General features: G+C 38.1%; 1 protein-coding gene across 1 annotated transcript; it reads right to left on the minus strand.

The window, feature by feature from the left end:
• Positions 1-11351: 11351 nt before the first annotated feature.
• LOC142176132 (uncharacterized) lies at positions 11352-12032 on the minus strand. Its single transcript, XM_075243207.1, has 2 exons — positions 11810-12032; positions 11352-11695 (listed from the first exon to the last, which is right to left on the minus strand). Exons 1-2 carry the CDS (start codon positions 12030-12032, stop codon positions 11352-11354), a joined length of 567 nt encoding a protein of 188 aa, XP_075099308.1.
• Between the last annotated feature and the right edge of the window lie 8402 nt (positions 12033-20434).

Here is a 20434-nt window from a genome sequence, read left to right on the forward strand (position 1 = left end):
AGAAGAAGTCAGACGTCCACCTGGAGAATGAGGATGAGAATTAAAGAAGTCAGGCGTCCACCTGGAGAATGAGGATAAGAAATTAAAAAGAAATCAGGCGTCCACCTGGAGAACGAGGATAAGAATTAAAGAAGTCGGGCGTCCACCTGGAGAACGAGGATAAGAATTAAAGAAGTCAGGCGTCCACCTGGAGAATGAGGATGGAGAATTGAAGAAGTCAGGCGTCCACCTGGAGAATGAGGATGAGAATTAAAGAAGTCAGGCGTCCACCTGGAGAATGAGGATGAGAAAAAAGAAGTCAGGCGTCCACCTGGAGAATGAGGATGAGAATTAAAGAAGTCAGGCGTCCACCTGGAGAATGAGGATGAAGAATTAAAGAAGTCAGGCGTCCACCTGGGGAATGAGGATGAGAAAAGAAGAAATCAGGCATCCACCTGGAGAATGAGGATAAGAATTAAAGAAGTCAGGCGTCCACCTGGAGAACGAGGATAAGAATTAAAGAAGTCAGGCGTCCACCTGGAGAACGAGGATAAGAATTAAAGAAGTCAGGCGTCCACCTGGAGAATGAGGATGAAGAATTGAAGAAATCAGGCGTCCACCTGGAAGAATGAGGATGGAGAATTGAAGAAGTCAGGCGTCCACCTGGAGAACGAGGATAAGAATTAAAGAAGTCAGGCGTCCACCTGGAGAATGAGGATGAAGAAGTTAAAAAGAAGTCAGGCGTCCACCTGGAGAATGAGGATGAAGAAGTTAAAAAGAAGTCAGGTGTCCACCTGGAGAACGAGGATGAAGAAAGAAAAGAAGCAGTCAAGGCACCCACCTGGAGAACGAGGGAATGTAATTGAAGTGTTGAAATCAAAAGCCCGCTCATATGAAAAAGGATCACACTTAGAATCAATAAAGCAGAGGAATCTAACAAAATCCCCAGCAAGAAACAACAAGAGTCCCAAACAGATGAAAAAATACGGGACGCAATGAAAAGGAAAACGAAATAAGTCAAATGCCTAAGAGTCACCAAGATATCAAGACAACAAGAAACGCAAGGGCATGATCTAGATAAGATTTTATAATTCATGTACCATAGTCTAGTTTAGCTTTTTTGTATTTCCTTTGAAGTAAGGTGTAATAAGGAGGTTAGCAAGCAGTAAAAACAGCACGAAGCAGCAGTAACATCACAGTCCCACGGTAGTCCCAGCTACCCAAAACTTCCCGAACTACATTGACCTGATTCCTTTATAGCCAAGGATATGTAGGAAACCTTTGAAGTAGAGGTTCGGTCAAATCTTTCAAAAAATGCTTCCCACAGAGTATTTGAACGGGCAAAAATCACTCGTATCCGCTCACTTTATCTTTGCACGAAAACTCTTCGAGTTTCTGCACAAAGAGGGGCAGCTGTGAGCACGTGATTTTTGCCTTACGAAAAACTACTCCAAAATAAATCAAAAAAATAAATTAAATTTCTTTTACTGTGCAATTTTTGAATTTGCGTGATGTTTGTTAAATATTTGTCTTATATCCGTAAATGTTTACTTTGTCATAACAAAATGAAAATAAAAATAAAAATATATGTTGCATGCATATCTAGGATTTGATTATGCATTTAATAATTGATTCAAAAAATAAAATCACAAAAATATGTGTCTGTTCTAGTTTTAATATTTCAATGTGTGATTAATGTGTTGTTTATGTATTAATTGGTAATTTATCTTTGTAAGGGTAATTTTATTTTTATAATTTTTAGGAATTTAACAATAATTAGAAAATAAAAGAATGGGAAATGATAAAAAAACGGACCTGGGCCAAAGATTTTTTTTAAAACAAAAATCAGGCCCAATCACGCAAAGGACCCGGTCCATGTCAACCAGTCCCATACGGGACTCAAACGACGTCGCTTCTGGATTTTTAATCTGGGCCGTTGATTCATTGCAATCAAACGGTCCAATTCAGCCCCTGCATAAATGAAACGACGACGTTTAGGGCAACTAGATCTGAACCGTTCGTCTATCTTGATCCCACGGTCTTAAAAACTCACCCAGACCCGATCCGTTTCAACCCCGGGTTGACCCCTTTCCTGAACTTAGACCAAACGACAACGTTTGGTTAAGTGGATTGATCTCAACCGTGTATCTTAATTGATCCAACGGATGAGATCAATCCACCCCACCCCTATATAAGGACCAAACCTCTACCCCGGCCCCTAACTTAACACCCCTCCTCCTCTCACTGTTCATCATCGTTCCCAAACCAAACCCCTAACCCTAGCCGCCCTAGAATCCCACCGCCTGAAACCCGGCGGTATCAACACCGCCGGTCACCAAACTAACACCCTAGAACCCCCTGAACATCCTCTACACAAATCTGACCTTAGTTTCCTTCGAATCAGACCCCAACTCTTCGAATACTAAATCGAAGGTGGATCTGAAAACTCAAACCTTTCCAATGGCTTCCAAAATAACACCATAGTATCCCCTAGCATGCCTCGTTATGGATCTGAAGTTTGTTTGGTTCGAATCCCCTCAGAACTCTTCGAATCTTCTTTTGAAGGTTCGGACCAAACAAGAACAAACTCAGATCTGTTCTAAACTGACACCAAATGACCCCTAGGCTACCCTCACCCGTGTTTTGTATTTGGTCCCCCTCGAATCTGACCAGAAATGGTTAAGTCCCAAATCGAACCTTCAGGAACCCTAGAAATACCAAACTTATGGATTCTGTCCAAATTGAATAAAGATTGAGGTTTAATCGACCTTAGTCGAAGTATTTTCAGTGGAAAATACTTCGACTAAGGTCTGTTTGATTTCAAACAAAGTCCGAATCCAAGATGAGTCCGAGTCTGTAAATTTAAAGATTCAGAGGTATTTTTTCTTATTTTCTTTTTTTGTATTCTACGTGTGTTTTGTGTTTGTTTCATTAGACTGTGTAATTTTCACATCTTTTATTTATATTCTGTCTCCTACCCATCTATATGATATAATAAGTGAATTGTTTCTGTTGGTATGATTATTTACAATATGTGTAATCGACTCGATTAAGTTCGTCGATTAGTTATATTATGAATTCTCGTTTAATACTGATTGAAATAATCTGTTTCTATAGACTGCTTGTTGACAATTGTTGTAGATAATCAGTTTAATTAATACTCGTCAATTAAATCACCTTTGATTACATTTCAATGAGTCTATCAAAATGAATGTTGTGTATATGTTGATTTCTGAATCAGTGAGTTTCAGGGCATTGTCAGTATATTGACAATGCTCCTGTATTTGTTTGATTTTTGTTCAAATTTAAAGTTCAGTTTGAATTATTATGCTGAACTCAGTGTAATATTGTTGTAATGTTAAGTTTGAATTCAATTTTACAAAAAGTTGGTCAAATACAATGGTGTTAGGAGGTTCATAAGATTGGTTATAGCTGTAAATCAGAAGGATAATTAAGTTTATACAGATTATAGAATCTGTTTTGCAGTAGGTTCAGATTTTTCAGTAATAACATTAGGATTTCAGGGGGTACTATTGGGATTGAAATAATGTGATAGAATAGTGGACTGAAAGTGGAATGTTAATGGCTATAATTTAAGATACTAATGGGGAACAAGGGATAATGGGCTGCTGAAAAACAGGATAATAGCACTCAATAGGATTTAAAGTATTCAAAAGTAGTTTTAATGGAACTTTTCTGATTTTTTTAAAAGGAGAAAAGGGCCCTGGCAGCACTAGGAGGGTAGAGGACAACCTTGTATAAATAGAGGGGGATTGTGACTGATTTAAGGGAGCTCTTTCAGAAAGAAAAACAAGGAAAAAAAAAGAGCTTTCAGGCAGATTTTTGAAAGAGAAAAATCTGATAAGAGAGATTTTTTGAGGGGACATTTTGAAAGAGAAAAATCTGCTAGAGGCAGATTTTAAAACAGAAAGATTTTAAGAAGAAAAATCTGATTTTTGAAAGGAGAAGAAATCTGATTTAGGAATCTGACTTTGTTAGTCTTTTTGGAATCTGTCCGGGTCTGTGTACTGATACTATTTGGTTTTAAAATCTAAAGTTCTTTAAGAAGCTTTACTCTTGTGAATCTGGGTTTCTCGGGTTTTGTTATTGCTCAAATCTGTGGAAATACTGATATTCTGCCAGTATTTTGTTACTGCTGCAACTGCTGAAAATTTACTTCTTCTACCTTCATTTTCAAGTACATATCTCTTAAATTCTATGTTGGAAAGAGATTCAATATGACAAATAAATAAAGTTTGAATTGTAATACTATCTTCTATTCATTTAAGTTCTTTAGTTAAAAATTTCAGCTTTGGTTTCATGTTGGTTAACCAGTAGTGAGTTCGACTCGATGGCTACAAGTTAATTGTCGTATTTTGAAATTCATATAAAACTTTGTAATAATGTTATCCATGTCAAAATTTCATTAGTTTAGTTATCTTTGAGTTGTGTAAATAGGAAGCATGGCAGAAAGTTGGCTTTTATTTACACTTTATGGTATTGTTAGCTAGGTATAGTATAATATGGAAATATCAAGGAAAAATACGCTATTGGTTTATTTTGTTAGTAAGTTAGTTGTTGTTTAAAGCTAGATGATGTTGGTTGCAATTTGCTATCTTTTGGCACAACCTTGGTTGTGTTATAATCAATAGTTGAAAGACGCGTTAGTATAATCCGCTATGTTCACAATGTCAAATATGATGAGTAATATTGTATACAATATCTTTTTATTAAGTCAACAGAAAGATTTGTTCTCTTTCCTAATAATAAAGGACCTAGGAACTTATACAATGTGAAAGATAATGCTTAGTAATAATTCATATAGATTGAGAATCAAATTGGTTTGATTATATATATATATCTATCCCAACTCAATCATAAGCATAATTAATTAAAATAATTTCGCCTATTAGATTAAAAACGAGTATATGAGAATAAGTTGAGATGTACATGCACAGATTGCAACACTTTAAATCAATGCTAAGTAAAAAATAGAATTTGCACTAAATAAAAATAAATTCTTGGAAAATATTTCTTCCCTTTATGAATCATTTGTTTTTTAAGTTTCATATGCAATTCATTCTTTGGTAGATATATAATGTTGTATTTGCCGAAAATAGTGTTAATCATATTTTTATTCTTTTCTTTGAATTTGAATAGTCTGGATAAATATAATTTATACGCGGGAATTATAATCGACGGGCAACATTTAATAAATTGTGAATTCTTTTCAAGAGTTCAAGGGTATCTTAAATGGATATTTCTCATGATATAATAAACAATTTGGGGAAAGTCCATAATATTACTAACAAAGATTTTGCGCAATCAGGGATGCGTTCGCGCACCCTGATTATATTTTTTTTTTTTAAAAAAAGCAAAAATTCGGATTATGCGTACGCGCAATTTCGAGTGAATATTTAATAAAAAAACGAATTTCTTTGAAAAACATTAAATTTATTTCATAAAACCCGAGATGTGCAGTTCATTATTTAAATAAAAAGGGTGATGATGTTCCTGATTTTATTTTAAATTTCGAACATATATTTTTTATAAAAACTATAACAGGGACAATTTTATTGTGTACACGTACGCGTGGCATGATCCCCGGTAATTATAAAAAGTATATAATACGAATATACGTACGCGTAATTCGTCCATATAATTGTAAACAATAAGTAAAAAGGGGTAGTAAAATCATGCAATAAAAACGTATTTAGTAAAATCAAGATAATAAAGCCAATAATAAAAACAGTTAAGCGACCGTGCTGGAACCACGGAATTCGGAAATGCCTAACACCTTCTTCCGGATTAACAGAATTCCTTACTCAGGATTTCTGGTTCGCAGAATAATAAACAGAGTCATATTCTCCTCGATTCAGGGATTAAAATTGGTGACTTGGGACGCCTTAAAATTCTCAGGTGGCGACTCTGAAATAATTAAATAAATTCCGTTTCGACTGTCCTTCAATTGGAGAAAACTCCCCACGCGCCCCGCGGGCGCGGTAAAATGGAGGTGCGACAATTATCCCAGGTGATCTTCCTAAACTTGGTCCAAGTTATGTCGTGCTCGACATTTTAGCTTTGCGCGTCTTCAATAAAAAAATTATATTTTGGTATAGGAGCATCGAAATCACGAGCGGTTCATGGCTACAGAAACTAGAATTCTAAAGCTACGACATAGATAAAAATAATAATTAGAATGTCCCGATATCTTCCCAGATATTTTCTCAAATTTAGGTAATATATTGTGACATGCTGCCCCTTTCAGTTTTGTTGGTTTTCATATATTCTTCCCTTTTCTTTTCGCAGACTCTCAGAGTAGCACATAGGATAGTGAATTCCATCAGCAAGGATGCATTTTATCGACCACGATACACTATATCTACATCTTAAGATTATTAGTGACAAGCAGAATCCACACACTCAAGTTCTCGCTTTAAAAGTTCATCCTCCGGTGATAGGTGCTTTCCCGCTTGCTAGAAAGCCGCTTGAAGCCTCCCTTGATCTTGTAGAATGGTCGACTAGAGAGAAGAAGGATGCATTGGACAGATTTTCGGGCAAAGCAACCAATATGAAGGTCCTACTTTTGAAGTCCTCCACCCATCAGAAGGTCGTGTCTGCTAGTCTTCCTCATCGTGATCACGATGGACGTCTCGCCACTTGGAGTGTTCCTCCATCCGGCTTTGGTGAAGATACGTCTAATATTGGGAGTGGGTAGAAGATGTTCTTGCCCGCAACAAGTTGACTCAAGATGGCATCAAGGTCTACGACACCATCTTTGCTTCGTTGTTCACATATGACTACAATGAGAATGTCCTCCGCGCCTTTTGTGAGCTTTGGCGTCCACCTACCAATACAATTTCTACCTCTATTGGTGAACTCTCTATCTCTTTGTGGGACATGCGAGCAATTGAAGGCCTTCCGGTGCATGGTTCCTTCTACGACGAAGTTATCCCCTCATCTAAGGTGTTGACACAAACGGATGATCAAGGAAAACCTTTCCTCCCAAGAAGTTGTCTACACCTGTTCTCGGTGTTCTACAAACTCATGAAGGATGATGTCCACAAGGTCTCCATTTGTGATTGGGTGGATTTTTGGTTTCGAGGTCCGAGTAGGTATGCCAAGCCTCCGTAAAAGTCATCAAGGAATCGAACAACAAGGCCGAAGTTGAATCATAATCCTTCTAGAAATATTAACGCGGGCTTCCTACCACGAACCGATGAGGAGAATTCCCCTTTTATTGAGCTTGGCTTGAAGGAGTCACTTAGAGCTGAGAGTTATTTGGTGGCTTTCCTTGCATGTTGGCTTTGCAAATTTGTGTTCCCCAACTAAAAGATCGACTACATTCGTGCTAGTGTCTTCAAAATCGCGAGTTTGACGGCTCATGGAGAGAAGTTTTCCTTGGCGGTTCCAGTCCTTGCAAGTATCTACCATGGCTTGAAGGAGGTCTCCACTTCTCAAGATTTGGGTTCCTGCAAAGCACTCTTTCCTATTCATTATGTATATGGATGGGTAGGAGCATATTTTGACACCTACTATCATGTTAAGCGTCTACAACAAGGTCCACAAATGTGCAAGGTTTCTAGCGAGAAGATGGCCAAGCATTTTGACCTTAGTAATGCCCTGAGTTGTTTCAACAAGTTAGTGCATGACAACTTACCATTTGGCTATGATACAAGGGAGGGAATTGCATCTTACTGATCGTGACGAATAATCGAATTCTTGGAGTGACTTTTTTTATAAGTCTTCGCTCAAGCTTCATCAACCTTAGGCATGATGACATTCATAATTGTGGAATCTTATAGGCCCCATAGGCTTAGTCGTCAATTTGGCTTTTGTCAAGATGTTTCTGGCAACCTCATAGAGCAACTTTATGACGACTTACTGAAAATGCTAGTGTAATTTTGGGACTCCTGTGTTTGTATTGGAGGTTCGTCAAAGGTTATTGTCCTTGCGCGTCCATCAGAAGAGGGGCCTCTAATGACTCGTGAGTACGTAAATTGGTGGTCATCTCATCAAGTGCACTATTCCAGACAAAGTACTCACATCATTTTGAAAGTTCCAAGGAAAGATGATATTCCTTTATCCTCCAAAGATGATCAACGTCAAAAGAACACTCACGAAGGGTCTTCCAAGTCTAAGTTAAGATTGAAAGATCCTTCGCCAAGCACCAAGTTCTTATCCAAGTCCACCCCTTCGACGGGCGGGGATGCCCATGTGGACAAATGAGCTAAACATGTTTTGTTGACTTCCATGACAACTACTGCCACTGTGGAGGTGGCAAACAATATTCTTTGCAAAAGGAAAGTGCCTCTTACGTCACCAAACAAAGATGTTGCGAAGACAACCAACGTCGTGCTAACAAACAAGGAAAGGACTCAAGCTTCTGCTTTGCCCAATAAGATTGTGAATATTTGTGCAACTTCCAGTTCGAACGAGAGTGATGTTAGTCACGACATATATTAGAATTGTTCAAAGAAGAAGGCTAAGAACACGAGCCATAGTGAGTTTGTTGACTTATATGCTCTTGGTATCGACACTGAATTTTTCGTAGAGAGTGACCCTAGCTCAACGATATCGTTGTCTGAACTGGAGAAACGAGTAAATATTATTTCCTTCAAATTTACTCCTTTTTTTCTTTTTTTTGAACACCAAAGTTATTATTTTTTTAATTGCAGTTGGGCGTTGATGAGTTGTATGATGATGTACTTGGTGATAACATGGTGGAAGACTGTGTTACAATCCCAAATTCCCTCGGTGTGGCTGCAAAAAGTACTCATACTTCATTTGATGGTGTTGAACATCATGCTGCAAACAACGCTTCACTGACAGATTTGAGTCTACCCAAAGAGTCGCACCTCGTTCTTCCAGAAGATGTTATGCTTTCCAAGCCAGCCATGACGAGTAAGATGAAGGTTGTCGCAAGTCAAACAAAACGTCAAAAAGCCTTCGAGCCTACTCCATGCCCGTTGCATCTTGATGCTCCAAACTTCAAACCACAAGAGACTATTTCTCATATTAAACTTTCTTTTGTTAACACGATGTGGCATATCTTGTGTGAATGAATTGAAGATTTCTCTTTTAATTCTCTGGATAGCTTCACAAAGTTGGAGTAAAGTATCACTTTGACTTTTGAGGAAATTAAGAAAGAAAATATTATTGATACTTCTACTTTAAAGGATCTTGTTGAGGCTTTCTTCAAGATATACGTAGATTATGATGCTTTAAGATCATCCAAGATGACTAAAGAATTTCACCAAGAGTCACTTTCTGATGCACGACGACACCTCGATGATGCAAAACAAGAATATGAAAAAGTGGGTGAGTCTGTAGAGAAACTTCAAGCTAATATTGCGAGTGTTGAACAACAGCTAGCTAACTTGGCCTCCAGAAAGAAGAAGATTGTCGCGCTCTTGGATAAACAACAAGTGAAGTTAGCTAAAAGTTAAGAGAATATTGACATTATCGAAGGGGAGATTTATACCATTGAAGTCAATCATCCATTATTTGATGATGAAGCAGAGGAATTATCCCTCCTGAAAGGGGCAGTTGAGACAAGCCGCCAACAAATCCTTAGCTTCAAACCTTTTCCATGATTTTAGAGGTTTTGTTTTTGCGCTTAGGATTCTCGACTTACGATTTTTTTTATATAACTAATATCATGTAATGGACTACTTATTTCTTGGAGAAATAAAAGTATCTTTATTTTTAGTATATGATATCTCTCTTTGAGACCTGGATTCCCTCCGTTACTCTCAATTATTTCTTTCTTAAATTTCAGCACATGTCTTGTGTGTTGGCTTTGTTGCTTTACGCGTTCTTGTTAAAGAAAGTCATATCTTGAGCTAGGAGTGTCAGAATTACAATTCATTTGCACCGCTAGAAAGAAACCTCAGAGACCTGAAGTACCTATGAATTTCATGGCAGAACTCCTTTCGTGCTATCAACAAAAAATTCGCGACATCGACTTAACTGCAGTGAACTTTCAGATTTGCGTACCTTCAGCGAAAATAATTGTATCTTGAGCTAGGAGTATAAGAATTATAATCTATTTATATTGTTAGAAAGCTGACTCGGACATCTAAAATTGATATAAATTTCATAACAAACTCCTTTCGGAGTATCAACAAAAAATTCACGAAGTCGACTCAACTGCAATGAACTTTCAGATTTGTGTACTTTTGGCGAAAATAATTGTATTTTGAGCTAGGAGTATCAGAATTACAATCTATTTGTGGTGTCAGAAAGTAGACTCGAATATCTAAAAATTATATAAATTTCATGGCAAAACTCCTTTTGGACTGTCAACGGAAAATTTCCGAACTCGACCTAACTACAGTAAACTTTCAGATTCGTGTACTTTCACTGAAAAAAATCGTATCTTGAGCTTCGAGTGTCGAAATTGCAATCCATTCGTGCCGTTAGAAAGTAAACTCAGAGATCTGAAATACCTATGAATTTCATGGCAGAACTTTTTTCAATCTACCAATAGAAAATTTGCAAAGTCGATACAACTACTATGACCTTTCATATTCGTATGCATATAGAAGTTTTTGCGGCATAAGACCTTCTGGATTAGTCAAAGTTCCAGATCATGTATTGCTTGAAACTTCAAAACCCAAATTAGAAATTTCACAGTTAGGCCACATGATGGGGGAACAATTCACATTAGATTCAACTACGCAAAGCTTTATGGTAGCATCATGTTTTGAAGAAATGAAGCGAACTTGGAAAGGCATTCAAGACAAGATAGCGACAATCTTTCGCGTCAATTGCTTTTATGACTTAGATTCTTCGTATATGACGAAGTATACATATTTTCATCCTTTTAGTATCTTGACAATGATGTAACAGATCCTTGTAACATTGAAGCAATCAAAATGTCCATTTTGGCTCGACATAAGTTGTCTTCTTTCTTTCTGCAATATGCGCCTATTTGAGTAATCAACGTGATGCTTCAGCTCGAATTTTGATGATTATTTCACGTTGAAACACATTTTTTTAAAGCTTATGAGACTGAACTTAAAATGAAACTCTAAGCTGCCTACGTACCTCGGTAAAGAGGATCAAGTTATAATGTAGTTCAAAACAAGTGAGTTTGTTTTTAAAAATTTTTTATATCCTAACTTTTGCCTAGGCCGCCTCTTTCAAGGTTTTCAACCTAGCGGATCTTTTTTTTTTGCCTAGGCCGCCTCTTTCAACATTTTCAACCTAGCGAATTTTTTTATGCCCTAATTTTCCTAGGACGCCTCTTTCGAGGTTTTCAACCTAGTGGACTCCTTTTTTTGGGTGTCGTTCGCATTTTAGGCTCATGCGGGCTAGGAGCATAGCAACATGTAGATTAAGCTTGTGCGTTAAGGAGCATTTATTATTCAAGGATAATATCTCTTCAAAAATTTCCCATTGATAAGGCTAATTCTCATTCCATGTGCATCAACTAACTTGTAAGCTCCACTTGAATAGGCTTCTTGCACAACATATGGACCATCCCATTTTGACATGAATTTGCCCCCGGATTTGCGAGAGGTGATAATAGGTCTTCTTACTGCAAGAACTTGATCGCCAACTTGGAAGGACCTCAAGCGAACCTTTTTGTTGAAAGCACGAGACAGACGAGTTTGATAACAATCAAGACTTTGTTGAGCTTCTAGCTTTTTTTCATCAAGGGACTCTAGTTCTTCAAGGCGCAGACGAGCATTTTCTTCTTCAGTAAGACCTTCTTGGACAACGAGTCACAAGGATGGTATTTGACACTCAAGAGGAAGAACTGCTTCGAGTCCATAAACAAGAGAATAAGGAGTTGCTTGTTTCGGCGTGCGATGAGTCGTACAATATGCCCACAAAGTTTCTTCCATTATATCATGCCAATCTCTTTTACACTTGGATATAAAAAAGACGACCTTCTTTAACAAGTTGCAAAGTGTCTTGTTAAATGCTTTGGCTAGTCTATCTACAGTAGCATAATACATTGACGAATTACGTTGCTTGAAGCCAAAAAGTTCACAGATCTTGGTCATCAATTTTTTATCGAACGGGTTGCCATTATCTGTCATTATATAACTAGGAATGCCGAAATGATATATGATGTTCACTCGAATGAAGTTTGCAACATTCTCTTTCTTCACTTCTTTTAGAGCGACGGCCTCGACCCATTTTGAGAAGTAATCAATTGCAGCCAAGATTTATAGATATCCTCCAGAAGATTTTGGAAGTGGTCCAACAACATCTAATCCCCAAGCGTCAAATGGCCAAGATGCAACAGTAGGGTGTAACATTTCAGGTGGTTGGTACATAAATTTTGCGTGAAACTGGTAAGCCTTGCATCTTCGAGCATAATCTAAGCAATCTCTCAGCATTGTCGGCCAGTAGTAACCTATACTCTTAATGTGGAAGTGGAGCTTTGGCCCAGATTGATGTGATCCACAAACTCAAGAGTGTGCCTCTTGCATGGCTTGAGTTGCTTCATATTCCCCTAAACAACGAAAGAGAACTGTCACGACCCAAACCAATGGGCCGCGACGGGTGTCTGAGTCCTACCTATCAAACACCCCTAAACATGCGTCTAAGATATGAACATGAATAACATATGCTGAATTACGAAAATAACATACATGAAGGAAACCTGCAAAAAAGGCATATGTACGTATACATGCAGAATACAGTGGGTGAGTCGGCAAGGCTGTTATAAACAACTATACATCCAAAACTGAAAGCCGACAAGGCCACATAAAACCCAACTAGACATACTATCTACAGACCTCTAATAGAAATATAACTGTACAAAAACGGGACTGAGCCACATCATACCCATATATATATATATATACAAACATATCATACCAAAATCAAAAGCAGCTCCGAATCAAGTGGAGCACGCCAACTCTCGCTGATCAGGGATCCTAATAAGGGGGATCGTCAGCTTGCCTACCTGCACCTGCGGGCATGAAATGCAGGCCCCGTGAAATAGGGCGTCAGTACGAAAAAATGTACTGAGTATGTAAGGCATGAAAATCTGTACGTAAAAGGCATAGATGACACATGGAATAAAAAAATCCATCTGTAAATCTGAATAACTTTGTAAATTCTGAAACATTTATAATGTTATGCATGTGTATATAAATGTCGTGTCATGCATGGGTATAGGTGTACATAATATCATCAAGCCACTGAGGGCATCCCATCATATCATCTCGGCCACTATGGGCAATATCATCAACATATACCAACTGATCAGGTGGTGGTGCATATATAACGTCGTAACCTTTTTCTATATCCCATATACATATATATACATATATATATGCGTATATAATGTGTATATAATGCCATCTGGTCATGGATCAATGCACATGTATAAATGGGTGAAATGTATGAAAAATATGTAAAACTCTCAATATTCCTTCCGGATAAAAATTTTCAACGGCGTATTATTCTGAGACCCATGAACAGAAGATAATAATAATTCTCATGGGGAATCAAGAATATTGACACCCCTAGTATTTCTATGAATAGAGTAATTTATGAAAACAGTGTGTTTGCTCGTTTCTTCTGTATAATTTGGACCATGCCAAAAGAAAGAAGGGATGACCTTAACATACATGAAATAGGCAAAACTCCGTATAATATTCTTGGCGAAGATTGCACCGTACACTTTTAGAACTGCAAAATTTGGATTGAATTAAACTTCTACTCATTGAAGTGTTTGAACGATTGCACTTCTGTTCTTAGCGTTGAAGTGTCTGAGCAATTGAACTTATGTCCTTGACGTTGAAGTATTTTAAACCAAGAAACGAAAGCTTGCTTTAGGATTTTCTTTTGGTTATTTGTTTGATTCTGTTTTTGTCCAAATGAATGGAAACAAAGGCACTTAATTTACCTTATTAATATTCCAATTATCCTTAGGTAGACACCTACCCAAAAATGACTATGAGTCATTTTCTTAATTGGTGGCCTTGTGCCACGTTTTTGGAAGGGAAGAAGGGATTAATTTTATCCACGTATTTTATTAATTAACTAGGTAATGTCCCATTGCTCGGTAATTAATTAATTACCCGTATAATTAAGAATTATCTCAAATTACTTAAAATTTTATTTATTTTTAATATACTTTATACATCGTACTACTGTGGTCATAAGGTACCTTACATGGTACTAGTCCATAATTATCGGGTATTATCGCTCGACTCGTATTTTATCCCAAATCGTCCACCTTCAACGAAACTCGTTTTCTTTAATTTGTGTGCCATTTATCCTTCATGCCACTTACTTATCGCTTGTTATAAATAACATAAATACGTTAACCTTAAGATAATCTCATCCCCGAATCCACGCCGGTTAACTGAAGATGAAACTTTAACGTACGAAAACGCGAGATGTAACATCATTCCCCCCTTAAAAACATTTGTCCTTGAATGTTTAACTTTGCAGGATCTACATAACCTTGGCAGAGTCGCCTTTGTAACAATACTACTACCCACTCTTCCTGTAGAAACTTAATAATTTAACGTTACATAGGATCACAATTATCAATAACGACAATGACCTCACACGACCAACGGCAATAACTGACACTAGAATCCATACACGTACCTTAAGGTTATGACGTCTCAGTCGGACCCTTCTTTAGAGGAGGAAATAAGTAGGGATATCTAGGCTCCATGCCTTCCTCGGCCTCCCAAGTCATTTCTTCCACACTATTGTTTCTCCAAAGTACTTTCACCGAAGCTATGTCTTTAGTTCTCAATCTCCAAACTTGTCTGTCTAGTATAGCAATGTGAGTGTCTTCATATGATAGCTGCTCTGTGACCTGAACATTATCAACTGACACGATTCTGGAAGGATCTCCGATACGTTTACGGAGCATAGACACATGAAAGATTGGATGTACAGACTCCAAGTCCGAAGGAAAGTCTAACTCATATGCTATCTGGCCTACCTTGCATATGATCCTATATGGTCCAATGTACTGAGGGCTAAGTTTTCCTTTCTTTCCGAACCTCATGACATCTTTTATCGGTGATACCTTCAGGAATACCCAGTCGTCAACCTGAAATTTTAAGTCTCGCTATCGATTACCTGCATAAGACTTCTGACGGGCTTTGAGTTGCTATTGGCCTTTCCTGTATAAGCTTAATTTTCTCAATTTCCTGTTGTACCAATTCTGGTCTTACTAACGTAGTTTTCTCAACCTCGAACCACCCTATAGGTGATCTACACTTCTATCCATAAAAGCTTCGTATAGATCCATCTGAATACTAGAATGATAGCTATTATTATATGCGAACTCAGTAAGCGACAGATGATCATTCCAGCTACCCTTAAAGTTTATCACACAAGCTCGTAACATATCCTCAAGTGTCTGAATAATACGCTTAGCCTGTCCGTCTGTCTGGGGGTGAAATGTTGTACTAAGACTTACTTGAGTCCCCAATCCTTTTTGGAAGGACCTCCAACAGTTAGCTATAAATTAAGCTCCTCTATCCGAGATAATAGATATAGGGACACCATGCAGTCGTACTATTTTCTTAATATAAAGCCTTGCATAATCCTCTAAGGAATATGTAGTCCTAACGGGCAGAAATGGGCTGACTTTGTAAGCCTATCAACAATCACCCATATCGAATCAAACTTATGTTGGTACGAAGTAATCCCACGATTAAATCCATATTGATTACTTCCCATTTCCAAATTGGGATTTCCATAACCTATAATAACCCACCGGGTTTCTGATGCTTAATCTTAACCTGCTGACAGTTAGGACACTGAGCAATAAACTCCGCTATATCCTTTTTCATTCCATCCTACCAATACACTTCCCTAATATCATGATACATCTTTGTCGCTCCGGGATGGATAGAATAACGAGAACAATGAGTTTCTCCCATAACCTGACGACGCAGCCCTGCAACATTAGGCACCCATAATCGCCCTTGATATCTGAGGACCCCACCTTCTGTAATTTCAAACAGTGTCTTCTCCTTCTGAGGGGTGGTATCCCTATAATGAACTAATACAGGATTCTCGTACTGGCGTTCCTTTACTACAGTTACTAAAGAGGATGTTGTATCTTGAATAGTAATTCCATACCACCTGAGTTCAGTAACCGAACTCCAAGACTAGCTAGCTGATGAACCTCATGGGCTATTTCTCTCCTTTCTGGCAGTAAATATGACAGGCTACCCATAGATCTACGGCTGAGGGCATCGGCTGCTACATTCGCCTTCCCCGAATGGTATAAAATATCAACATCATAGTCTTTAAGTAACTCCAACCATCTCCTTTGACATAAATTCAATTCCTTTTGCTTGAAAATATACCGAAGGCTCTTATGATCCGTATAGATATCAACATGAATGCCATACAAGTAGTGCCTCCACATCTTTAGTTCATGAATCACCGCGGCTAACTCTAAATGTTGGATCAGGTAGTTCTTCTCGTGCTTTCTTAGTTGTCTAGAAGCATAAGCCACAACCTTATCATGCTGCATCAGCACACAACCCAATCCAACGCCTGAAGCATCACAGTAGTTAACATAACCATTAGTCCCTTCTAGGAGCGTTAGAATCAGTGATTAAGTTAATTTGTCCTTTAATGCCTAGAAACTCCATTCGCAAGCATCGGTCTATCGAAACTTAGCTCCCTTCTGAGTTAACTTACATGGGTATTCTAAATTTTTTTTCAATTCATGAAATTCCCCTCTTCGAAGGCCCAAACTTCATCCTTTATTTATCACAATTACGCCTTTATTCCACTAATAGGGCAACATTTCATCTATTCTAAACGATACTAGTCTTAGACTCCTTTTAGTTTATTAAGGCTATAATAAGCCTTCTATAACTTAGAGAAACCATTAGCTCTCTTATGAGCTTAACCCCAAGGACTTATTCATTCTCGTCACCTTTTCACTCATATTTTCTTATCCTTCCTCCTGTCTTCCTTAAATTTTGTTGCTCTATCATACTTTAGCTTGCGACCTACACATATCTATTTATACTTATTCGCAACCTTCCTTCAACTTTCTTGCACCACATATTTCCTTATGTTATTCCGGAATATCAAGCGAGACGCAACATTCCACTTTGGTCGAAGATGCTAAAAGAAAAGAAAATTCCGTTTCAGGTTTCCTGTAATAACCTGCCAAACGGAGAAGCTACAAACCTCCATCGATGTTGTGGGTCTAGGCCAAGTCTTCCCTTCCTCAAACTTTTGTGTATCCACCCGGATGCCTTCATCCGAAATGACATGCCTAAGGAAGGCTACAAAGTTCAATCAGAATTCAAATTAGAGAATTTTGCATACAACTTCCCTTTTTGTAGAACTCTGAGCACAATACGCAAGTGATCTGCATGCTCAGCCTCTGAACGAGAATATACCAATATATATCGTTGATAAATACGATTACGAACATATCTAAAAAGGGCCTGAACACACGGTTCATCAGATCCATGAATATTGCTGGGGCATTGGTCAAACCGAACGACATAACACAAAACTCAAAGTGCATGTATCTAGTCCTGAATGATGTCTTCGGAATATCTTCCATAACACGAAACTCAAAGTGCCCGTATCAGGTCCTGAATGATGTCTTTGGAATATCTTCATCCTTAACTCTTACCTGATGGTACCCGGACCTCAAGTCTATCTTTGAAAAACACTTGGCATCTTGCAACTAATCAAATAAATCGTCAACCCTCGGGAGCGGGTAATTATTCTTGATCATCACCTTATTCCACTATCTATAGTCAATACATATCCGTAAGGAACCGTATTTCTTCCTCATAATTAACACAGGTGCTCCCCATGGTGATGTACTAGGTCTGATAAAGCCTTTTTCAAGCAAATCCTTTAGCTGTTCTTTTAACTCTTTTAGCTCTACGGGGGCCATTCTATAGGGAGGAATAGATGTTGGATGCGTATCTGGTAGTATAGGAAATCAATTTCTCGCTCTAGCGAAAGACCCTAAAGTTCATTGGGAAAAATATCGAGAAATTCATTAACCATAGGGAAGGACTGAATGGTTGGTAACTCTACTTCCATATCCCAAACCTGAACCAAGTGATAAATATAGTCCTTTATGATCATCTTCCTTTCCTTGAGATAGGAGATAAATTTACCTCCCGACAACGCCTTACTACCTTTCCACTCCAAAACAGGCTCCCCTGGAATTGAAATTGGACTATCTTTGATCTACAATCAACGTTGGCATGACAAGAGGCCAACTAATCCATACCTATTATAATATTAAGTTCTACCGAACCGAACACCACGTACCTTACCCTTGTTTATTATAAAATCTATCACGGACCATTACGGGCGACATCCATATGTATAAAATATTAAGACTTAACTCGCATAACTAATTTAGAAAAAGGTTTATATACATAGGGTTCGGCAAGGCCGTAGACAAATCATACCCAAAACTATATAGAGGATACTGTCTGCAAAACCTCTAAGTAGGCATAACTATAATATATACAAGTCGGGACGGGACTCCCTACATCCTCATAAAACAATCTAACACAATCAGAATCATGACTTGGTAGTTCTCCAAGAAGAGGTGGAACTCACTAACCAAAAGCTGACATCTGGAGGAAGTTTACAGTAGAGGGTCGTTGCCTCGTCCTATATGAGAGCCTCGATCAGACATACTTCGAAGCGGAACCTTCATATCCTTATTAGTTACCTTCCTCCTCTTGGCCCGACTACTATCCTCTTCCTCTGCTATCTTATAACATACACATATGAACCTTAATTGACGGATTCCCAAGATTGTGGACTATCTGGAACCTCAGAAGAGCTGGTGTCCGCAAATATCCTGACATAATTTTGAACCTGAGGGAAACCCGACTGTGCTAATCCATGCACTACTCCCCTAATACCCTGATCAACGGGCTGTAATAATAAAATTAAGGGCCTTGGTGAGCTCGGAACTCCTCTCACCCCATATGCTGCCAGAGTGGTTGAAACAGCTCGAACAGGTGACTCATATGGATCCTCAGATGGATCCTTCTCAATAGAACCCATGATCTCTGATGGATCTGACTCCATAGTGTAACTTATATCTCTTTCTAACACTTTCATTGCCTTTTGACCTATGCTAGCGGCTTGCGCATGTCGTCTAGTAGTAACTGGCATTGCTAAAAACATAAATAAGGTAAAGATTAGGAGTGGATACTTATGACTCAGTTCTATCGCACAATCTGGATTAGAAAGAAAAGTAACCATCCTAAATATCCGGTAGCCTCCTGCCTATAAGTGTGGTGCATAACACACCCATAAACAAGACTCTACTAGACACGGTCTTTAGACAACCCTAGGACAGAAATGCTCTGATACTACTTTTGTCACGACCCAAACCAATGGGCTGCGACGGGTGCCTGAGTCCTACCTATCAAACACTCTGAAGCATGCATCTAAGATATGAACCTGAATAACATCCGCTGAATTACAAAAATAACATACATGAAGTAAACCTGCCAAAAAGGCATATGTACGTATACATGCAGAATACAGTGGGCGAGCCGGCAAGGCTACTATAAACAACTATACATCCAAAACTAAAAGCTGACAAGGCCACATAAAACCCAACTAGACATGTTGTTTACAAACCTCTAATAGAAATATAACTGTACGAAGACGGGACTAAGCCACATCATATATATATATATACACACACACACACAAACAAACATATAGTACCAAAATCAAAAGCAGCTCTGAATCAAGTGGAGCACCCCAACTCTCGCTGATTAGGGATCCTAAGAAGGGAGACTGTCAGCTTGCCTACCTGCACCTGTGGGCATGAAATGTAGGTCCCGTGAAATAGGGCATCAGTACAAAAAATATACTGAGTATGTAAGGCATGAAAATCTGTATGTAAAAGGCATAGATGACACATGGAATAAAAAAATCCATCTGTAAATCTGAATAACTTTATAAATTCTGAAACATTTATAATGTTATGCACGTGTATATAAATGTCGTGTCATGCATGGGTATAGGTGTACATAACATCATCAAGCCACTGAGGGCATCCCATCATATCATCTTAGCCACTGTGGGCAACATCATCAACATATACCAACTGATCCGGTAGTAGTGTAACGCCGTAACCTTTCCCATATCCCATATACATATATATACATATATACGCGTATATAACGCCATCTGGTCATGGGTCAATGCACATATATAAATGTGTGAAATGCATGAGAAATACGTAAAAATATCAATATTCCTTCTGGATAAACTTTTTCAACTGCGTATTATTCTAAGACCCATGAACAGAAGATAATAATAATTCTCATGGGGAATCAAGAATATAGACACCCCTAGTATTTCTATGAATAGAGTAATTTATGAAAATTGTGTGTTTGCTCGTTTCTTCTGTATAATTTGGACCATGCCAAAAGAAAGAAGGGATGACCTTAACATACCTGAAATAGGGAAAACTCCG

Source organism: Nicotiana tabacum, chromosome 22 (genome assembly GCF_000715075.1).
Source record: "Nicotiana tabacum cultivar K326 chromosome 22, ASM71507v2, whole genome shotgun sequence".
NCBI lineage: Eukaryota > Viridiplantae > Streptophyta > Magnoliopsida > Solanales > Solanaceae > Nicotiana > Nicotiana tabacum.